Below are 22,555 nucleotides of genomic sequence, written 5' to 3' on the forward strand. Positions count from 1 at the left end.
CCTCTTTCGTCTCCCGTCTTTTTCTCACCCTTCATCCGTCCTCCATCACACTATGTCCTGCTCTCCACCTCGTCTACCCTCTCTACCTTTCACGTTTTGTTGCACCCGAAAAAACACTCCTGCGTCACCCCCAACTTTATCCCTCCTTTCTCCTGTCCCGTCCTCCCCGCACGTCACGCCCATCGCTGTGTCTCCTGTATGTTTTGTGACAGCCAGACAATAATTTTTTTTTTCTTCCACGGACCAGGCGATACCAGAAAAAGCGTAGAGTTACTGTGGAGAATGGGTGTGTTTTTTTCCAGAGCGGGACTGTTTCAGTCTGTGAGGTGACTTACAGTGACAAAGCGCCTGGCGGGGGGGTAGGGGGGGCGGGGGGGTTGCTGGCACCGCCCCGTGACAATGGGCCAGACACATGGGGTGGGGGGGTGTAGGGGGGGCACGGAGGGGCCAGCCTCTCAAAAGGCCCTGCCTCTTTTAATAAAGCGTCCGTCATTCCCTGCTTGAAAAGGCCTCCCTTTCTCTGCCTCTCCCCTCCTCTCTCCCTCTCCTGGCTAAATGCTGGGAAAAGCACATCGCTGCCAAAACCATGCAGAGAGATAAATGCTCGTAGGAGAGGGGAAGGAGGGGGCGACGCCGAAAAGAAGGCTACGCACTCCTCAGCGCCCGCTGGACCGTGACCTGTTCAAAAACATCACGTGGGACGTCTCTCCTGTCCTAAGTTTGGACAGTGATGAGAGCTCCGCTGCCAAAGAATGTGAGACACTAATGTCCATGAAGACATGACAAATTATCGGACGACAATCCCCTGACCTAAACCACCTTTGGTTCAGCCGGCGGACACTCAGCTCATCCGAGGAGAAGAAAGATAACATATCAGATCCTAATTGAGAAGACGTGCCGGAGGCGAGGCAGAATCAAGTCAGCGGTGACGGAGGTTTTCTCTGGTCCAATATTACAGAAGTGTTAAAACCCAAACCCCCGATGCATTGAGACGTGTCCGGATATTTAACTTTTAAATGGAAAAATATTTCAAATTCATCAATTTTCAATGACATAGAAGGAGTAGATGTAATTTAAAGAATTTTAATAGCGGAATTGAACCAAAACAATGATTATTAGAAGCAGAATATATTTTTTTAGATATCTGGAGGGGATCTCTTCTTTTGAGACCTAAAATATCTTAATTGGCAATTAATACAAACTGATATTTTTGGCCTTTTTGCTTATATGAGAAAATCTTTTTAGCACAAAGGAAGTGCCACTGTGCAAAGATGCATACAGCACACTCTTAGAGAGGCAGGAGTCTCCCTGACTGACTGAGAGGGTCTGTGTCTCAGGGAGGTTGCAGGTCATTGTAAAGCACAGGACACACTCCAGTTTTGTAACAGGATTGATTTAAGTTTGGGACAGACGTGCCCTCTGCACCCTGTGTCGAGCCCCTCTTGTTGGCAGGATAAAGGCCTACAGCTTTCCACGTGTGGTGCCTGTGGCGGTTTATTGCCCGTGCCCTGATGTCTCAGAGAATAGGAACTAGAGTTGAAAAGGTGGGGGAGGAATCAACATAAACACCGACAATGTTTTGGCTTTGTAATATTAATATTAGTAATATTAGTCATATTAACTTGGTTGGCTATTCCGTTTATAAAAAGGAACAATTAACATATATATATATACTGTTTATGAGATTGAACTTCATTTCAAGTTGACATAACAGCCCTCTAGTGGCAGCATGATGCTCTGCAGTGTTGGCCTGCAGCAGCTTCACAGAGGGTATAGGGCTGGGTCAGGCTGATTACTGCAGCCCTGGCACAAAACTTACACTGATATAAACACACACACACACACACACACACACACACACACACACACACACACACACACACACACACACACACACTTGTTCCTCCTTATGCTATGCTTGGGCTCCTCCTCATAAGCTACATTAAGCTGACCTGGCCTCTGAACTGACAGCGGTTTAGCATTAACATCAGCGGGTGGTAAAACTGCCTTCGCTCAGCAGACAGATTACATATCACACGTCAGAACACACGTAGCGACTCGCTCCCATACATGCATATTATCATAGAAATAATACATAAAGATGCCTCAGTGTGATAAAGCCAGACTGACCTGTGGAAGAAAAAACAAGGAGTTAGAAATACTCGATTGAGAGCAGAAAAGATGAAGGCAATAGAGAAGAATGACAGCAGCACTAAGTCAGCACAGGGGCAGGCTGCGATTAATCTTCATCAGTGGAGGGGTACAGTAGAGAAGAGGAAATACAATGGAGGGAAGATGTGCGGGAGAAGAGAGCATTACTGTGGACCGAATCTGTCTCACAACTCGTCTCCCTCTCTCGTGTGTACAGTTGCCGAGAACACAGACTCCATCATTTAAAAACAAAGGCCGTTACCGTCAGTCACAACCGGGCTTGAGTCAGCATCAAACCGGATCTGAGCAGCCAGACCATAATTTGATCGGTCTGGTTAATAGACGCAGAGCTGAAGCGACTCGATTCAGACTTAATGTCCTGAAACTATGAGATATAAAATCCCAGGAGGACTTCACCTGCCAGAAAAATGTTATTACTGTCACCGGGCTGTGAGGTCTATTGCTAAAGGATTAGACGCTTTTGTTTTATCCTAAAAATCAGCCTCATCATCTTTTTATTCCCAATTCATTTCAATTTCATGGATCCACTGACTATCCTCAGACGACATGCCTGATTAATTCAATTTGTGATGATGGGGAAGGTGATAAGACTAACACTATCGGGAAATATTTTCCAGCATAAACAGACATCAAGCGACAGTAAAGTTGGCTCTTCTTACTTCAACATTTATTTTCCATTGAATCATGTGAGCAGAGAAATGACAGGAAATGGTATCGAGCACTTGAATAGACCGTTACATCTGTGTTGTCTCAAAGTGTTAGCTCTGCCTGCAGAGTTGCTGTTGTTTGTATTGTTAGCACTGTTAGCTGCAAGCCGCCTGCTCAGCCATCACCGTATCGATACAACAGAAATGCTCCCTATCTCGTATTAAGCACCTTTAAAAAAGTTGTTGAAGAATAAATGATTCGTTCTTAATTTACCATTAATTATTTCTGGAAACAAGCTAAGAGAACAGATTGAGCTTTAACCAAAAGGCTGTTCTCTGCTGCACTTATCTGCCAATAGAGATAAATCAGGGCTAAGCAAAAAATAAGCAAATCCTATTTGGCTGATGTTACAGTCAGGCTGTACCTCCGATAGCTCAAAGTAATATTAGGTATCCCTATGTGACACTCTATGAGTCCATTGTTTTCCCATTGTTTTATTTTTTAAATAGGTCTTTATGTCTTTTTTCCTATTCTTACAGTACGTCGTTACCATTTATATGGAGACAGCGGCAAACATTTGCCTTGGCCGACTCAGTGCCTCATTTCTCACCACAAAGAGCAGAAGCAGCGAGGAAACAGGCCGGGAAACAAGAGACGGATGGAAAAACGGTGACGTCTCCGGCACAGAGGCAACTAAGTGTTGCTAAGTTAATGTTGTTTATCATCTTCTTACAGTCTTGTTGACAGTATGATGGCATCTACAGACCCCGCTTCCTCTCTTTAACGTCTTACACACACCTTCCATCATCATGTTTTCTACACCGAAGCTGCAGAAAAACACGTAACTGGAAGACTGGGAAAGTTCATATCTGCTGCCTCGGGGGGGCGGGACGCTGAGCTGCCATATGTTTCTGAGATTGACATGTTAATAAATATTAAATATAAGCAATTAAGGTTGATGCTCTTATCAGTCACTGCAAAGGCAGTCAAAAGAGAGATTATAAAGCTGGCGTCAGTTCACATGGCCTCTCTCTGCATACTTTAATGCTGCCTCACATACAGATCCTAACACAGTCGAACACACACACACTCATCATACACACATTGTACACACTCATCGTACGTGCCAACACACACACACACACATTCACCTGTGTGAAGGACATGCAGGTGCACCACACACACACACACACACACACACACACACACTCGCCCCTATTCAACACACGTACGCAGCTCAACCTTCCATATGCAGGCGAACAGTTCAAGCAGCGGTATACTCAAACTGAACAAGGTCGTGCAAATCGCCGTGCGACCCCTGTGACGAGGCCTTTTTTTTAAGGTGGTAGAGCAGCTGATTGTCATAGTGAGGTGGTTGGATTATGAGTCAGAAGTTGGTAGAAGAGATGGTCTGTAATGATGATGATGTACAGTATTTAGCTAATAAGGGTTCAGGTCAACCTTGGCCTAACACATATACCACTTTAATAATAATAATAATGTCTAATTTATTGACAATATACACCCACCGCTCTGCAGCAGAATATTTTTTATGTGATGATGTGCTCTTTTCAGAATGGTTTACTCTTAACTCCTGGTTGTGCTAATCCAGTTGGTCTACAGTACATAATAAATAATAACAATACAAATAATAATTATAGCTGCACTATAGACTATTGGTACTAACCAACAAACATATTTAGTTTGAGGTTTAATAAAATACTTTTATGCGGCATTAAAAGGTGCTTAAATACAGGAGGACACCTAAGTCAGACATTTGAAATTACAAAGTAAAAGCATGGTTTAACTGCCAAAGTAAATCTGTAGCCTCCGTTCCCAACAGTCAAATTAGAACATATAAAATGATGTAATATTATAGCAATATGAAGCAGAGATATTTGCCTTTCCTGTTCTGGTGATCTGCGTACAGGTTACACTTTTACGGAAAAGTAAAACTGAGCACATCCGTCCTGGCTCTGGTTTGGATTTTCCTTTCTTGAATTCGGCTGTTCTCTCCGTTCTCAGACAGGTAACAAGGTCTTCAATGCTCACTAATAGAAAGTGATCATGATTGTACATCGCAAAAGGTGTTTTTTGTTGTTGTTTTTTTTACATCTGTTAGGCTTTCCGACAAGCACTTCTTTTGGAGTATACGTCAACCTTTACCATGCGCATTCACCTAAAACACATGCACATGCACGCATGCATGCACATTGATTGTCGCTCATTTTCTCTCTCTTTTTGTCACACAAAAACTCAAAACTGATGATAAATCAGGTGCCTAAAATATTACATTTCAGTGTGTGAAAGTAAAGTAAAATCTTTTTAAATTGTGGGTAAAATCATAAAATTTAAGGTAAATATGTTGAGTTAAAATGAGGAAAGTAGATCAGGAGTGTAAAAGCGATGTTTTACGACACAGTGACCTGAGGATGGCAAATTAATCACATTTTTCATTTCAGCCTTAAGTTTATCCTGTTATGGGCCCCATTCATAGTTGTACTCATCTAAAATGTCTTGTCATTTTATCATATTATCATAACAATTAGTGTTGATAGGGAAAATGTTAAAGGAATTGTCCACCCATTAGAGTGAACCTGTTCCGTAGGTGTGGTGTGCATTTATAAAGCCGTTTAGGTAATAGTCACTTTGGACGGCTCCATTGAAAGTATTCTTTGTAGGCCAGATTGTTCCCATGAGGTGTCTCACTGTTGCAAAAAGCCAGAAAAGATCAGTTCTTAATGGGTCAGCAAGGGAGGAGAATCCTCTCTGCTGTCTTCTCCCTAAAGTTGGTATCTGGCCAACTGAGACATTATTACACGACTTCTGCAGTTTTTGCACAATAGCAGTAAAGCCCCCTGTACCTTTAATCTGAATCCTGTGAAGCTGGTATCAATAACCCTGGGACAAAATTGAGAGTTACAATATTTGAATACGCCGTGGCCTTTCACATGTAAATTAAACTCTGCCCCCCCCCCCAGCCGAAACAAATTACAGCCAACTGCTGGTGGCTGGACATGAATGGGCTTCCTAATGTAGTCTGCATCTACAGTGGGCTGGGGAGCAGCTGGAAAAAAGAAAGTGAGACGGGGGGAGAATTTATGTGACAGTGCAGAGTGTGACAGTTTGCTTTTTTTTCCATATCGAGTCTGCCATGCAGCCGCACTGTGACGAATGGGGCTTGGCTCCCTAAGCATCTGTCTCCAAGGACTCACTGAGGGGTAATTAGAGCTGTGGGATGATCAGGGATATACTCTAGGCCCACTTACTATTACCAATGGCAAAGGGGATGGGTCCTTTACACGCACCTCTGACATCTCACAATTCGGTGGTACAGGAGGGGGTGGGACGGGGCGTTAGATGAACCGTTAGATTTTAAGGGGGAATTTAATCAGCCCTCAGGGAAAGAGTCCTGGTTTATGAGACCAGTTTGAAGGTTGCTGGGAGGGTTTTTATCAGGAAAGCTGCTGACTGACCAATCTCCATTATGCTAAATTCTTTTTGAGAATAACATTTCGCAGGAGCAAATTTTAAAAGAAAAATGTATTTTCCCTGCTTCCGACATCTTTATATCCATCATGCCAATTTGTTTTTCCCACAGTAATTGTTGGCGCTCTGAAAGCTGTAACTTTGCTATCAATAAGTCCAGTAAACGAGGATCAGGATGTAAACAAGTCCACTATATGTATTTGTAGGAGAAACAGTAAAATGGCAAAGTCATTGTCCAATTGTCCGCTGTAAACAGCCATCGCAGTTACCATACTAGACTCCAAGATGCTGCCCATTAATTTGATGGAAAATTGATCACTAAGTGCATGAACCAAATGACGCACTCTTCCTGGACTTTATTATTTAAACATTGTTATGTAGATTGTTATGCGGCAAACAAAGAGCAGCACGTCGCCTTGGTCCCAACTGCTATTTCTCCTGTCAACAGTTTTACAGTCAGCTCTTTTAATAATGGCGGTCTATGGTCAAAATGCTTTGTGGATCATAAGGGATTTGTTTGCAGTACCGTGATTGGCCACTGGGTCATCGTAAATTGCGAATGCACAGTTTTCTTGTGAACTAAAGGGATTATTATATAAAACGTGTGTTTCTTTTTGCAATTTTGAATTTGCAGATTTAATTAATTTCTTTGATGCAATGTGAGAGCGGCAACAATAGAAATTTAAAAGTTGTTTTAATCATTTAAAAGGTATAATAAACTGTGAGCTACAGGACTTGGAGCTGTATCACTAGTTGAGGAAGCAGACACCCTGTTGCAGGGATTTGGATTATGCTGCTGTTGTTGTTTTCCACTGCTGCGTTGGCTCGGGGCCAGTGAAGGGGCCCGGGCTCTTCAGGACGATAGATCACTGCACCACTATCTCTCTGTCTCTGCTCTGGGACGTACAAGGTGTTTGCATATATTCCCTTTCTTGTCATTTTCAAACCACCAGTGATTCCTACTTGCTTACTATGTTGGTATTGTTTGGAAATCTTAAGAACTTCTGGTTTTTATTTCTAACAGGATGGTGGGGACTAACTGACAGATAAAGACAAACAAATTAAAATATCTTCTTTCACTCAGTCGCACAAAAGTTGAAAGAAAACTGGCCAAATGCACACACACATTCACGAGCATCACCTAGGGAAAGACAGTACTCCATATTGTTGTGTGTTGGGCCGATGGCCAAGGAAAACTGTGTTACCTTTCGTTCTGAGTTTAATGTGTTCACCCAAATGGCTATCCTTCGAAATGTTTCAATTTGTCAGCTGGAAATGGCTTAATTGAGATTCGTTAAAAGGTTAAGCCAACGATGCTCCAGAGTGTTTAGGAGCAATATGGAGATGTGGAGAGTAGGTTTGGGAGTTTGACATGAGAGTAAGCGGGGGGGGGGGGGGGTAGGATTTGAGGGGAAGTCTTCATGGGCAAGGGTCATCCGGAACAAGTTTCCCAGCAGCTTTATTGCACTTAGATGATCTCTCCTCCTCAGAGTGGAAATGGACTCGAGATCATCTATCAGAGAGGTGCAATGAAGCCTTTGGCAAACGTGTGCCGGACTGTTAAAAACAGATCAAACCTGACAAGACACGGGCACGGCACACGACAGCGAACACGGGAAACACACGGCCACAATACACAAACACAACAGTGACATCAAAAAGGCAAAGACGAGCACGACATCCACAGCTAACAATGGAAACCACGCAAGCACAGACACAACACAGACACAACACAGACAGAGCCACAGGCTCTAATACACAGACACAACACAGACACAATACAGACAGACACAGACACAATACACAGTCTGAAGCCATGCACAGATGGAAGTAAAGCATGCACACTAACACACTGATAAGAATAAAAGAGGTTTGACCCCCAAAACACACACACCCCTCACACGTTCCTCCACTTCACTCTCCCTCTCTCTCTCTCTCACACACACACACACACACACACACACGCACACACACACAGCATGTGTTTTGATTTGATCCTGAACACGAACACAGTGGTACAAAATGACACCAGCATATTCTTCAAATCAGAAGAACCCACAGGAAAAATACTTGGGACTGTCGTCTGTTATCACTACTGTGAACCTGTGTTGTGTGGAGTAATTTGTGTAGAAGCATACGCAGACATGCTAACAACATATCCAGCCGATAGGAAAATGTGTCAAATCTATATTTTGCCCGTGGACTCTTGCCATGTAATATGCTGCTTGAGAACATTAACTCCAGAGAAATCACATGACACCGATATATAGATGTGAATATCGAGACAGATACACACTCATCAATATGTGAGACTGAAAGAAAGGAAAACGCAAAAGAAAAACAACCAAAATTAAAAAATTTAAAAATCAGCAAGTTAGTACAATATGTCAAGCAAGGACGGGAACAAAGAAAAAGCTCCAGCCTGATCCCACGACACCTGACTGATTCAGCTCACAGCACAACAGCAACACTAGAAAGTCAAAGGAACCAGAACTACGATACCATAAGCAACACAACAACAAAAACAAGATATAAATATATATATATATTAAAAAACAACAACAACAGCAGAGCAACAACAGTGACACAAACTTTAAGTGATACAAGATGGTCATAAATACAGAATATATATATAAATATATATACACATAGATATATAGAAAGAGGAAAAGCCAGATATACGTGTTGCAGATATTTACTTCATCATCATAGTGCCATACTCCTTGGCCATCCGGCATCTCAGAGCTCACACTACTGTCCTGATCGATTAGCCAGCGATGCACGGCGTGGGCCTAAAAGGACATACGACATAAAGACAGAGCCCAGTTAATCGCAACAGTGAGCAGCAGAGAGACGGAGAGACAGAAGAGGAGAGGGGAGAGGGGAGGTGAGGGGGGGGAGGAGCGGACAGTAAACAATGGCAGGAACAGGCGAACATTATATTGAGACACAGGTAGAAAACAAGGTGGAGGGGGGAAGGGAGAGGGAGGAAGAGAGCCCACCCCACCCTCATCCATCCCCACCTCGCTCGTCCGAAACCTCCCTCCCTCCCCCAAAAACATTCCCCCCCGTGGGAAACAGGTCAGGTTAGGATGACTGGTATGGAGTGTGGAAAGCACGACACGAGGATATCACACATACAGTGATGAGCGCTGGGCAACACGTCACACTGATGGCGATGGCGATGGCGATGGAGGAGGATCTGGTGTTGATGGTTCGTGGCTCACGGATGGAATCGGCTGCGACCTCCTCGTTGGAGGGAGTCGGGACTCCGTTACAAATCACACTTGTGCAAAGTGGCACCTGGACTCAAGATGTAGTGTACTTACCCAGGATTCACAAATGTGCAACCACGTTTGTGCGGTACAAATGACACCACAAGAAATAGCTTTAACACCACAAGACAGACAGAAACATAAATAAAGGCCAAGTGTGGCATCTGAGCGAGATGCATAGAGAAACACACAGATTTCAGCATTCTCTAATAGCAAAGAAACTTTCTTCACAATTCATCTGCGGACTGCCAGATGGTGTAAAAAACAGCAAGAATGGTTCAAACAATAATTCATAAACAACACAAAAAGCTCCACACAGTAACCAGATAACGCTTCCCACAAAGAAACCAAGTCTTTATCAGACAGACAATCTCCCAAATTTCATAATCCAGACAGAAAAACACACAGACGGGGTGAAGGTTGCAGATCAGTGCTGCTCATAAGCCCTCTGTTAAATTTCAGATCAAACACATACTGTAGCCAGCTCCTAGTCCTGGTCACCCTGAGACAGACACACACACACACACACACACACACACACACACACACACACACACACACACACACACACACACACACACACACACACACACACACACACACACACACACACACACACACAACCCCATCTGTTATTCTTGACTGTTGTCGCGTCAGCACCCTAAAAAAAAAAAAAAACCCTGAGTGCAGCTCCTTTTGTGACGCTTGCAGCCCCTTTGTGGCAGAAATACTTGTCAAGCTTTACGCTGGGATGAAATCACAGACTGCTGGGATTTAATCACGCCGTCACGGCAACCACTGTACGTTTACTATTTACTTTACACCAGCGATTTTACGGTACTCGTGTTGCGTTTTTAAGATGCAGTGATGCGGGCAGTCGTACCATGACACTGCAAAATAACATTTATTTTTGGACCGATGGGCCATTTCGTGCACAAACTGTTGGCTGAGGGAGAAGACTGTTGATTGGCCACGTACATGGTTACATGTCTCATACTAACTCGCACAAAAAACAACTTTAAAAGGAGGTTTTTCCCCTCATCTTTCTACGCCTGCGAGGACATGTGATCCCCGCAAGGACAGATGGACACACAGAGCGGGACCTTCTGTGTCAAGTGTTGCGTCCGTGAAGACAGATGCGTTGCTGCTAAACACACAGCAAGAGAAGTGGAGGACGACACACACAGACACAGAGAGTCACCTCAAGGGTACAGTGAATCAGAGGGTGACAGCAGAGGCCAGAGCCCTCCGTCAGAACACCTGGAAATAGACAAAACAAGCAGAAAGGGCGAAAACTACGACGTACATCTAATAAGCAATGTAATACATATGCTCCATTTGATCCTTCTTCTCTTTCTCAGCATGAATGTGCACTCTGTATAACCTTCATCTGAGAAAATATTTGCAGTAACAAATGCTCAGTAACTACGCATGTAGATGGAAGTGTGTGTGTGTGTGTGTGTGTGTGTGTGTGTACGTGAGCACAGCAGCGTCATCAATAGAGTTTGTGGCGAGTTAGAGAGCGTGTCAGCTTAAAAGAATAATTGGATTAAGTAGCAGACGGCTAGAGAGAGAGAGGGGTGGAGGGTGGAGGGGGGTTTGAGTGAGGCAGGGGGGAGAGAGGTGCTGATAAGAGTAACAGGCCATTTGCTGCCGAGTCTCTGGGAGCCTCAGGGCGTCGAAGAGACGCACAGAGGGAACTCAGAACCGTTACACTGTAGATTAGAGGGATAAAGGGATAACACTCATGGTTTCTGGACAACTAACTAGCAGTCTCTTGGTATTTGGGTGTACTTTACATTAAACACCAAAACAACCAATATGAGTCGTCTAGAGCAAAAAAGGAAAAGCTACCTCTCCACATTCACAGCGGAAATACATAATCATAGGTAAAACAAAAAGGAACTGAGGCTTAAGAATACAAAATTACCTTGATTTCTTTATATCTAGTTCTACTGTAATCAACTACTGGAATGAATGAAAACATTTGAGTCAAAACGCACTCAAAAATCTGTATAAGATGAAATATTCTTGACATTTGGCAACAGATAGCAAGAACCCATCCTGTGTTTAGCAGGAGTGAAAGAAAACGATCAGCAGTTCTTTGTGTTTTTAGTGTTAGTGTGGGAGTTGGCTCCATTTTTAAATCGAAAAAAAAAAAACCCAACGACCTGGAAAAAACATTTGCAGCGTGAGTACATGAGCTAGGAAGAAAATTACAACGCTAAATTATTTTACTCAATGATCAAATCTCAACAATATGGACCTATAGACTGATCACACTTTTGGCAAACTTTTCTCATATTAAATAAAAGTATTTTCATAACTGAAGCCAATACAAGAACAGAAATGTAGAAAAATACCAACAAAACCAGCATTAGGATACTAATAGTCTTTATGTGGTTGGTTATTAGTCGAGCTTTCTCTACAGGGAGATACAACCCTCCACCACCAACGGACCTGCAGCTTCAATAACTCACACTCCCTCAGTGAGAACAATACGGTACAAAAGGAGCTGTGATCTACAAATGACTGCAGCATTAAGAACCAAGCACATTCCTCAATGCATCTATTCATCAGCCCAGTTTGTTTTAGCACCGCGGCGCATCGGCCGCTCTCTCCATCCTCCACCTTTCCGTCCATTATCCTCAAGTGCAGCGGAGACGTGAAGTAATCAAAGCTAATGCCACGAGTCAAACTAGGTCAATGCCTGGCTAGTTCCTTTGCGAAAGGCTGACACAGTATCTAAACTAAATGGACCCCTACTAAATTATTCAGCCGCTAAGAAGAAAAAAAAAGAAAAGAAAATCAAGTGAAGTTATAACAAGACAGCAGCATTACTGAGGTGCAAGACAGTAAGCGCTTCTCAGAATCCCATAAGGAGCCTGATTTATCTCGTCTCCGGTTCTTATTTCAACACGACTTAACTGAACACATCACAGCTGATGTGGCCCGAATGTGATAAACTACAAGGCTGATTAAAGTGAGAAGACAGTACACGTAGGATACCTGAATGGGGTGTCTACTAACTGAACAGGTGCTTAAGAAAGTGCATAAAAGTACACATTAGGAGCGATTAAGCAGGTATACAATATATTACACTAGGGCTGGGTATTGTTTGACAAGTTTCAATACTACTTTACCAGCTGTTTGCAGCAGGAACTATCTGATCCAACAACGGGAAGGTGACTAGATGACTAGTTTTGTATGCAACATACCCCTCTGCAGCATTACAGGCAGAGAAACTGACTGTAGTCTAAAGTCAAGAAGAAATCTTGTTATTAATTTTATTAACATTACTGGTGAAGCTTCCAAACTACACCACAACGCCTCTCTCATTTAAATTTAAACACATGGAAGCAATGAAAGCATTGACCTGAGACAAGTCTTGCATTCTCTTGCATTGCATTTTTTTTTTTAAAGGTCTGAATTTGACTTATCATAATCATAATACATAGTAGTAACAGCAGAAGTAGAAGTAACTGCAGCAGCAGTAGAACTAGTAGTTGCTGCAGCAGTACTACTCGAAGTATTAGCAGCAGGTACACGTTTTACATGTAAGCAGGTATGAATGAGTGCAGATACACGTAGAAGAGGAGACGTCAACATGAGAGAGAGAGAGTTAAGAAACAACAGAGAGAAAATGAGCAAGAGAGCACTGCAGTTGTGATAAATAATGCATGAGAGAGAGAGCTGGCAGCAACCAGTCTGAGCTCCATCAGCAGAGGGGAGGTGGTTTCTGAAGGGTCACAGGTGGAGCCCACCAGGTGGGATGAAAGGGAAGGATGCTGCAGTCCTGTCCACCTATCACCTCCACACGTCTCGCTCCCCATCTGGGCTCGTGTCCACTGTCCAGTCACGCTCGTGTAGCAGCATGTCGGTTCATCATGATGGACATTTCGAGGCTGCCGTTTGTACTTTTGTAAAAAGAGGCTATTATCAATGCATGTATATCAACAATAACCATGAGTCATGTGTTTTTCAACAGCTGTTTTCAACAACAACAATCTTCAAAATTCCCACTGTACTCTGCATCAAACAGCAGACTGACTGTACCTGAAGCCAGATGTTTCCTTCTAGAGTTGGGGGCGAAAAAACGCAGCTAAATAAAGAGTGAATATTGGACCCTAATTGGCCATATGGATAAAAACGTGACCCCCAAATAAACCCTTATGTTGCCAAGTATCTGCTGGTTGTGTAGGCTGGCCTCCTATAACCTACAACCACTTTCAAAATGAGTCGCCATCTGGCTGCTATAAAAGCTAACTGAGTGACCGACACAGCTTGCTCCCTTTTTAAGATTGTTTTTTTGTTGTAATAGCGCCCAAATTACAAAGGCAGCTCCCCAAATTAGTCAAAGTCATGTCCCAGAATGCACTTGACCAACACTAAATAAGTAAAGGGGAATAGCAGTCACAACAGTTGACCCTTTACAGCACTGACTGATGAAACTACAACGGGCTTCAAGATTGGGTTACGTCAGGCCTACGACATTGGATTGTCTGACTCCACCTGGTTCCACCCTCTGCTCCTAGCCTGTGGAGGTCAGAGGTCGTAAAAGCAGAAATATTATCGCACCACACAGAGGACAGAATGCTTTGATTTTCTCTGCAGTTGAGAGAAAGTACAACCTCTTCTGATCTTCACCTCCGCTTGTACCTTTTTTGTCTTCCTCAGAGAATAAGTATCGGGGGATTGTTGAGGCGGAGTGGAGGAGTCTGTTCCAACAAAAGGGCCGTTGGAAAGCGTGGGTATGAGTGCCTACTCACTCCAGTATACTCAATGCAAACATTTATAAGAAAAACCTCTGAATAATGTAAAGAGTGGAAGATAAATCAGATAAAAAGGATTACTTGATTGAAGTAGATGAAGTTGAACTATGACATGGAGGAGAGTGAAGAATGTTTTCATGGTTTGTGTGAACTACGGGAGTTGTGATGTTTGAACCGAATGTTTGTAAAGAGATGAAAAGAAAGAGAAGACAGAAATGGAGGCTGTGAGGGAGAGAAGCCATTTACATTTCTTTATGAGATTTATCAATGACATTTAGCTGCACCCCCCCCCCCCCCCCCACACACACACACACACACACACACACACACACACCTTATGTTTCTCCTCTTTCCATTGAAAACCGTTGCTCCTCCATCCCAGACTATTTTTATCCAACATTTCATTAACATAATAAAACACATGCATGAAAAAAAAGATAAACTCAAAGAGACAGCGCAGCCAAAAACCTGGATTTGTAAGGCTTATTTTCATCTTTCTTTCTTGTCCTCTATTCTTTTGTTTCTCTTTTCTTTTCGCTCAGAAAAAATGGAAAGAGACATGCCCTTTCTTTCAGCCGGTGCCTCATTATGGTGCTTTTCAGGTCTGGTCTTTTGTATGGGGGCCGGCGCAGAGCTGTGCACAAGCATAGCAGAGCAGCCGGTTGGATTACCCAGACGCGCGTCGACACTTCCACACAACCACCAAGCACTCCAGCGGACGCCCCTGCCAAGTGTAGCATGGACGTTACATGCTTTAATAAGTGTAGCCAAAGAGCAATGCCAAGACTTTAAAAAAAAAAACAACGGGGACAGCTGCGTGCCGCACACATCAGCGTGAACAATACGTCTCGGCCATCATAATACTGGACAGAATGTGTTACTGTCCCCCGATAATCAGCATGCGGCGTGTCGTCACACGGAGCGACGCACCTCAAGCTGAACGCCGATACGATTACATGTGTGGACGTGATGGATGGAATTCGTTTGTCACATAAACGCAACACGCTGCGTGTCTTTGCCTAATGTTTGGCCTGTAATAAAAGAAACATGTTGAAATGAATGCATTATGAAGGGCTGATATGGAAAACATACATCTGCTGCCAATAATGCAAAAGGTTAAAAACTATGTTGTGGGAAAAAAAACATTATTATTCCTCGTTATTCTCTTTTTTTAACACACATTCTATATTCATGTGTCATATTTATTTGTTTGAAGCAGAGAGAGGTCATCAAAAACAACATCCATATATCGAAGCTGCCCTAATCAATATTAAATCCTCGCAATAGATCTAATGACTGAAATTTAATGACAAAACCAGAGAATCAAACTCGAGAACATCTTCCGATTAGATCACTCAAGCCACAACGCCGTATCGTGCCCGGCGGGCGTACATCTGCCACAGCTGTGACGCTATCCCAATAAAAATCTAAATCTGCTCGCAGACGGAGAGATTAACAGTATCAACATCTGGGGAAGTACTCAAAACCGCCTTTTTTCATAGTTCCCACTGCAGGAGGCGTCTCCAGGACAACATTCTGCCACGATCGCAGACACAAACACACACGGACTTACAAGTATGTTTTATGGCCCTCGACGTCTGTTTTGGATCGTCAACCTTGTTTCCGTCTGCAGCAGGCAGCTGCGTTAGAGAGAAAACTTTCAAAACTGGAGACTCATATTTTCCTCCAAAATTGGTGGAGACCAAAAAAGTTTATATACAGTATAAACACTGTAAGTGGTGCTATGCACAACTCCAAATTAATGCTAATGTGGCTCCGTATCTAATGGATGTATGTAACTAAGTGATATTTTGAGTTTTCACTTCCCCCGAGTAGCCCAAAAAAATCAGTTAATGCAGGTTTGCAAATCAGAAACACAAGGATAATGAAAATGTCCTTGGCTATATGTGCATATATGTGTGCCCTCAGCAGTCGGTGGCCATATATCAGAGCAGGACTCTCACCCTCTCCACCTCCCTCCCGGGACAGAAAGACAGATACCCCCTCTAGCTCTGCCACATGGAGCGCTCATTAAGCCCCTTCACTGTGGGTAGTTAATGTTTCACACCTATATGGACAACGCATGCACGAGCACACACACACACACACACACACACACACACACGTAAGAGAAGGACGAATAAACAATCTTGTTACATCGTTTTTAAAATACACCTGAAACGAACCCTCACCCCACAGCCTCGGCGTTTCCAAGCAGCAGCCCCGTTCTCACCACGGTGCCATGATGTGGATTGGCAATAAAATCTCACAGATGGCTGCTGCATAGCTTTAAGAGAAAACTTTATTGCAAGTATCCTTGATTAGATTCACAGTGGGGCAAATTGAATCTGAAGGGTAATATTCTCAGGAAGGAAGAGGACAAAAACAGCAGCCAGTGAGCCGTGTGGGGAGAGCCGAAGCATTTAGTCTGACGAACCCCACGGAAACACACGCGGGTCCTTCCAGCCTTTCATTTGAAGAGAATTCATGTAAACACCCACAAGCTTGGTGTGAAGCTTTGCATCATTAGCATTGTAGCGGTCTTCTTTTTGATTCATTCACAATACCCAATATAATTATCAAGTTAATCCTCATAAATACACCTGCTGGCATGAAGAGCTCATCATCAGAATACATTTGAGTCAAAGGATGGATCACCTGAAAACATACGGCCTCCGACAACGGCTAGTGTGGAGGCGTAAAAAACAAAAAACACATTCTACATCAATAAAAAAGCTAATATGAGAGCAGCATTTCACATTATCTCCTGTATTTCCTGCAAACAAATGTTTGCACTAATTACTGTACAAGACAATATGACTGTGATAGACTTGTTAGGGATTCACATGGTTGGAATTGACTGTCAAAAGACACAGAAGACACAACCATGTACAACATAACAGCTGCAGGGCATGATTATTTCCCTTATTAACTATGGTTGAATATATTTCTGGTTAATTAGTTTATGGCTCATTTAGTGTAAAGAATATCCATCCAAACCCTAATTTCCCAGAGTCCAATGCGGCATCTTTTTACTGCTATTATGTTAGACGAACAGTCCAGAGTCTGAAGACGTTCCCCAGTATGTCTACACTGGTATAAAACAGACATGGAGCAAGCAACGCATTTGAAAAACTGGAATCACACCATTTCTGGTTTGATTTGCACGATTACACTAAAATTATAAATGCATCATTTATATGATTATAAAAAGGAAAAGGGTCATAATGTATAACCCGCTTCCATTTGTCTTAAAAATGTATCTCTTTCTCACTCTCTCTCACTCTCTCACTGTCTCACTCTCTCACTCACACACACACACACACACACACACACACACACACACACACACACACACACACACACACACACACACACACACACACACACACACACACACACACACACACACAGCTGTTGAAAAGACATTTTCAGGGTGTTCATAGGGAGTGCATGTCGAGTCGCTCACTGCAGCTCTTCCCTGATTCTGCAGTCAGCACTAATGGCACGTGGCTTAAACCTACACCCATGTGCACACTAGGACAGCAGCAAAGACACACACACACACACACACACACACTTTTACATACCCTTGGAGATACACCCTTGCACACACTTACACAAATGACCTGCACTTGCACAAAGACATCCATGTAAAGCAACATGCACTCGCTCATACAGTACACCGCCAGGCGCTGAATGATTCTAAAAATAGCACATTATTGGCACCCCCACTCTCATTATTCCTTTCATCGTCCTTATCAGCAGTGTGGGACTCATTCAGTTGGTGGACACTCAAGCCGCTTTTATGGAGCTTTGCTGGTCGGCCTGTCGTTACTCTCCTCATACCCTTCCTTCCTCCTCATCTTCCTCTCTCTCTGCCTGCTTGGTGGGACACACTGAGAAGTCACACCCACCGTCACATCCACACACACGTGTGTGTACGTTTTATTTGTCAGTAAATAAACGTTTAAACTCTTTAAGCCCAAAGCCAAGTTTCGGTGTCTTGCCTGCCACCTGCTGATTAAAGTGAAGGGAGTTAACCCCGGAGCTAGCAACACCTCCAGCTAAGGGGTACTTAAGGTGGACTGAAGTTTAAGGTGGACCAGCTATTTTCATTTCAGTTTTTGATTCCCTTTTGTTTTAACAAAGTCTTATTGTCGATTAATTGTTATAATTAACAGTCTATCAATTGTTTCATCTTTAAACCTGAGAATAAAAGAACTAAAGCTAAAACAAATAAACAAAGTAACACCTTGGACTTAACAGTATGACTTGTAAGGATACACATACATGTACATGGACGGATGAAAAAGAGATTTGGTCCCTTTGTAACATCCAGACATGATGCATGGAGCTGGCTCGAGATGTGAATGGACTTAAAGTGGATTAATAAACCCTAATGTTGAAAAATGATCTGACAAAAACCCAATTGGCTGACAGTGCTCTTTTGAAGAAGTTTACTTCCATATAAATGGAGAGCATCCATTTTCTGCTGTCAGAGCAACAGTCTGGAAAGTCTGAGAGGAAATCTGGAGGGATGAAGTGTTCTGGGAAACTATGAATCACACAGTTTGTGAACACGGTCTTGTTCTGACATCTTGATTCTTTCATCTCTGTGGTGTCCCATGTGGTTTTCTCCGCTCTTTAGAGTCTTGTCTAATCACCTGCGCGACCGTGTCGTTGAGGTGAGACATGCCAGCTCAGGTCAGGTGGACGTTAAAATAAAGGTTTAATGCCTTCAACAAACCCTTGAGATCCCTATTTCATGGGCTGCCCTTTGTGGTCCACTTCACACTGGGTTCGGGTAAAACTTCACAAACTCTCAACCGCCACGACAACTCAACGTCTAAATTAACTTTCCTTGCGTATTATTCAAGCAAGAGGAGATGCAGACAATAGGAACTCCCCACTGCTGCACACCTGTGAGCTGAGAAAAACACACTTCTGCTCTCACAAAAGCATGTGTTCCCCCCTCGAAATGAGACACATACCAACCACGGAGAAGCCCCCGACCCTCAGCAAAGCCCTCCGAAACAGGAACAGAGCACTCGAGCGAGGATTCGATGGGTTCGAGTGGCTCAAAGGGATCGTCAAAGCTGAGAACGTATAAAGAAGCACACATGGGGGAGGTCGGGGGTCAGTTCAACGACTGAAAGGAGGGAGAAGCAGAAGAGAGGAGAAGAAATGAGAGCATCTCTAAAAACCAGAGAGCTGCATAGAAACACAGAAAAGAAGTACAAAAGAAAAGAGGAGAAGGTTTGGATGGGATGAGAGCGGACATTGTAAGTGAAGCTGTACCCGATGAGAGGGGTCAAGGAGGGAGGGAAAAAGGTGCAAAGTGAAAAGGTGATACACTGCTGGCCCCGCTGAGGGAACGGGTTTGTACTGGGAGGCACAATGTGTGGGAAAAGGCTTTGGAGAATTAGAGAATAAATTATCATTAGTGAGAGGGGGTCGAATATTTTGGACTGAATCAACAATTTGTTCAATAATTTGGAGGAGGCTTTATAGAAAGCTTGGAAACATCTGAACAAAACATCCCTCATGCAATAATTAAGAGTATCTCAACAGTAAAAGAATATGACCTCTAATATCAGATGAAGGCAGTCGTACAATGAAGGACATGCTATTGTGTTGTTAATGCACTATTCTTACCTGAAAGGACGAGGGGGACACACTCCGCTTCCAGAGTGCTGAATGTATACAACGGCTTCCAAAATGACCGTATCAGCATTTAAACAAATAAAGTCTATAACCAGAAGCAAAGTCTCAAAATAGTTGCAACCTTAGACGGCACATCGGCTTCCATTTTGAATAAATGGAGCACGACCGACACACACACACACACACACACACACACACACACACACACACACACACACACACACACACACACACACACACAGACAGAGACTAATAGAAAATAGTCCCCCAAAAAAACACCACTTATTCCTGTAAGGGACATTTGCTTAAAAGGTACAATGCCCAACTTTTTGAGGTAATTAAGCCTTTTTTCTTCTCTCTTTTTTTTTTAAATGAAGATGCATGTTTGAGACCTGTTTTTGGAGATCTACATCTTCCAGTAGAAGAACATGGATCACATTTAGTACACGTACAGGTTGGGGAAGTTGAGTTACAGATTATTGCAATAAGGTTGTAACAAAATATTATAATATTGCCAGCTTTATCCATTAAGAGTTATTGTCGAATTCTAATGATGTCCATACAAACTGAAACAGATCAAAAGCATATACATGTGAACATATGTTTGTTTTTGGTCCTCGACCAGAGACTTGAATGAGGTAATCGAATGGTAATCATTTTGTGGGAAAGGCGGTCTGAATTGGAATTGCATTTGGGATCTGGTTTAGTGGTTTCTGTGACCCATCAACCCCGTTATCGCTGGAAACCGGAGCCGTTCAGAGAGATGAAGAGAATAATAAGAACAGACTCACACGTGACCTTCCACGTGAATTAAGTCGTCTTCAAACATTCGGCTCCCCGGCTGCGCTCCATCGACAGTCATAATGCTGTGTGTTGGTGCAGTATTCAAACTCACACAGCGAAATATGACACTGTTCTCACATAACCATCATACTGGGAAGAATCACACTATGTGTGGTTTTGTACTGAGAGGGAAATATTGATGTAAGGAGTATTTCTGTAACACACTCCTTAAGAAAGTGGGCCTGCATGTCCTCCGCCTCCTCTTCTGTATTTGAAACTTACATAAGCCAGAAACTGAAAATGTGCAGGGTTGACATCGACGTTGTAGGAGTGAACTCCCTCTCTCTTTAATAAACTGCAGCAAAACTGCGCATTTAATGGAGCTACGTATAAACACGCATGCATCACCCTAGAAATCCAATTTATTCAGAATATCGATACAACAGTTGGTCCGGTCATGAACATGAATCACTTCTGCGGGTCATAAATGCCTGTGTTGCATCCTGAGAGCTGGAGGACAGCGCTCACCTCTCCTGCCATTAAATCATTCATGACCCTGCAGTGCTGTGGACCACACAGACCTGCCTCCACCAATCCGTCTCTCACACACGCACGCACACACACACACACACACACACACACACACACACACACACACACACACACACACAAACCGACTTTTAAGCATTAAAATCAGCCTCTGCAGTTGAAAATACTGTCTTGTGTCCATATCCATGAGGGGGGGTCACCTAAGACATCGTCCTCCCTCTGCTGTGATGCTGACGTTGCATGACCAAACATCTTCCTGCACTGAAGGGCAAACAAGGATCCCTCTCTGTCCTCAAATATCTGCTTGATGACTGACTTTTTTCCCTCAAAGCAGCAGCTTCTCATCACTTACTGCAATCGTCCCACCACTTGTACTCTTGATCACATTTCCTCCAACCCTTTTCTAGAGCTGGCTTTGGATACATCCCCACAAAGTGTAAGCAGGCCCATCTCTCCCAGTTGTTTTTTTTAAAAAAAAAGCTAAGCCTAAATCCATTAAGTGTACAAAGATTCTAGTTTGTATCCAATCTCAGATTTCTTCATTCAGAAATAATCTGCTTGATCCAAACCAGTCTGGTTTCAAGAGCTTTAAGTACACTGATACTGCACTGCTGTGAGTGAAAGAAACCCTGCGGTCAGCGAGAAGAAACGCCTAGTCATCATTTCATCCCACTGGATCCGTCGGCAGCCTTTCACACGGCGAAACCACCCAAACCCTCCGGTCCACCTGATCGGAACGTCTCCGGTAAAACACCACTCTTTGCTGATCTACTGTGTACGTCACATGGGACTAAAGCATCTGCATAATAAATACATGAAGTTAATAAACAGGGCAGAAGATGAAGCCATGTGTTGGGTTTACGAGGCGGTCGCAGAGAGATGCTGATGCTTTATTGACAGCGAGACAGATGTTTCCCACAAGACAAATAAATCATGGATCATACGTTGCACCCTCATCCATCTCCCCACACTGATCTGAGGTTAAGAAGAATATTAATAGCATGAATCATTTTTCAATAGTGCCATTACTAAAGATACAGTTTCCTTGAGGTTTTTTGGAAAGTGATATGAATCTCTAACCTTTTCACCCTTGAATTCTATCTCTCCCTCCACCGAAGCCCATGACTGAACAAGCGCAGAAATCTTGAATGAATAATTGATGACTCTGCGTAACAGTATTGCAGAACAACATGGAATAGC

General features: G+C 43.2%; 1 protein-coding gene across 7 annotated transcripts in view; it reads right to left on the minus strand.

The window, feature by feature from the left end:
- The window catches only part of ank1a (ankyrin 1, erythrocytic a), a 73,848-nt gene that overhangs the window by 38,674 nt on the left and 12,619 nt on the right, over nt 1-22,555 (minus strand). For 4 of the 7 annotated variants that reach the window (XM_084025773.1, XM_084025777.1, XM_084025775.1 and 1 more), the window contains exon 2: nt 9,009-9,101. The exons of the other annotated variants lie outside the window; for them this stretch is intronic. In XM_084025773.1, the coding sequence (XP_083881899.1) occupies nt 9,009-9,101 (93 nt within the window). The remainder of the gene's footprint in view (nt 1-9,008; nt 9,102-22,555) is intronic. 7 annotated transcript variants of the gene reach the window in all.

This window comes from Eutrigla gurnardus (assembly GCF_963514095.1).
Source record: "Eutrigla gurnardus genome assembly, chromosome: 13".
Lineage (NCBI taxonomy): Eukaryota > Metazoa > Chordata > Actinopteri > Perciformes > Triglidae > Eutrigla > Eutrigla gurnardus.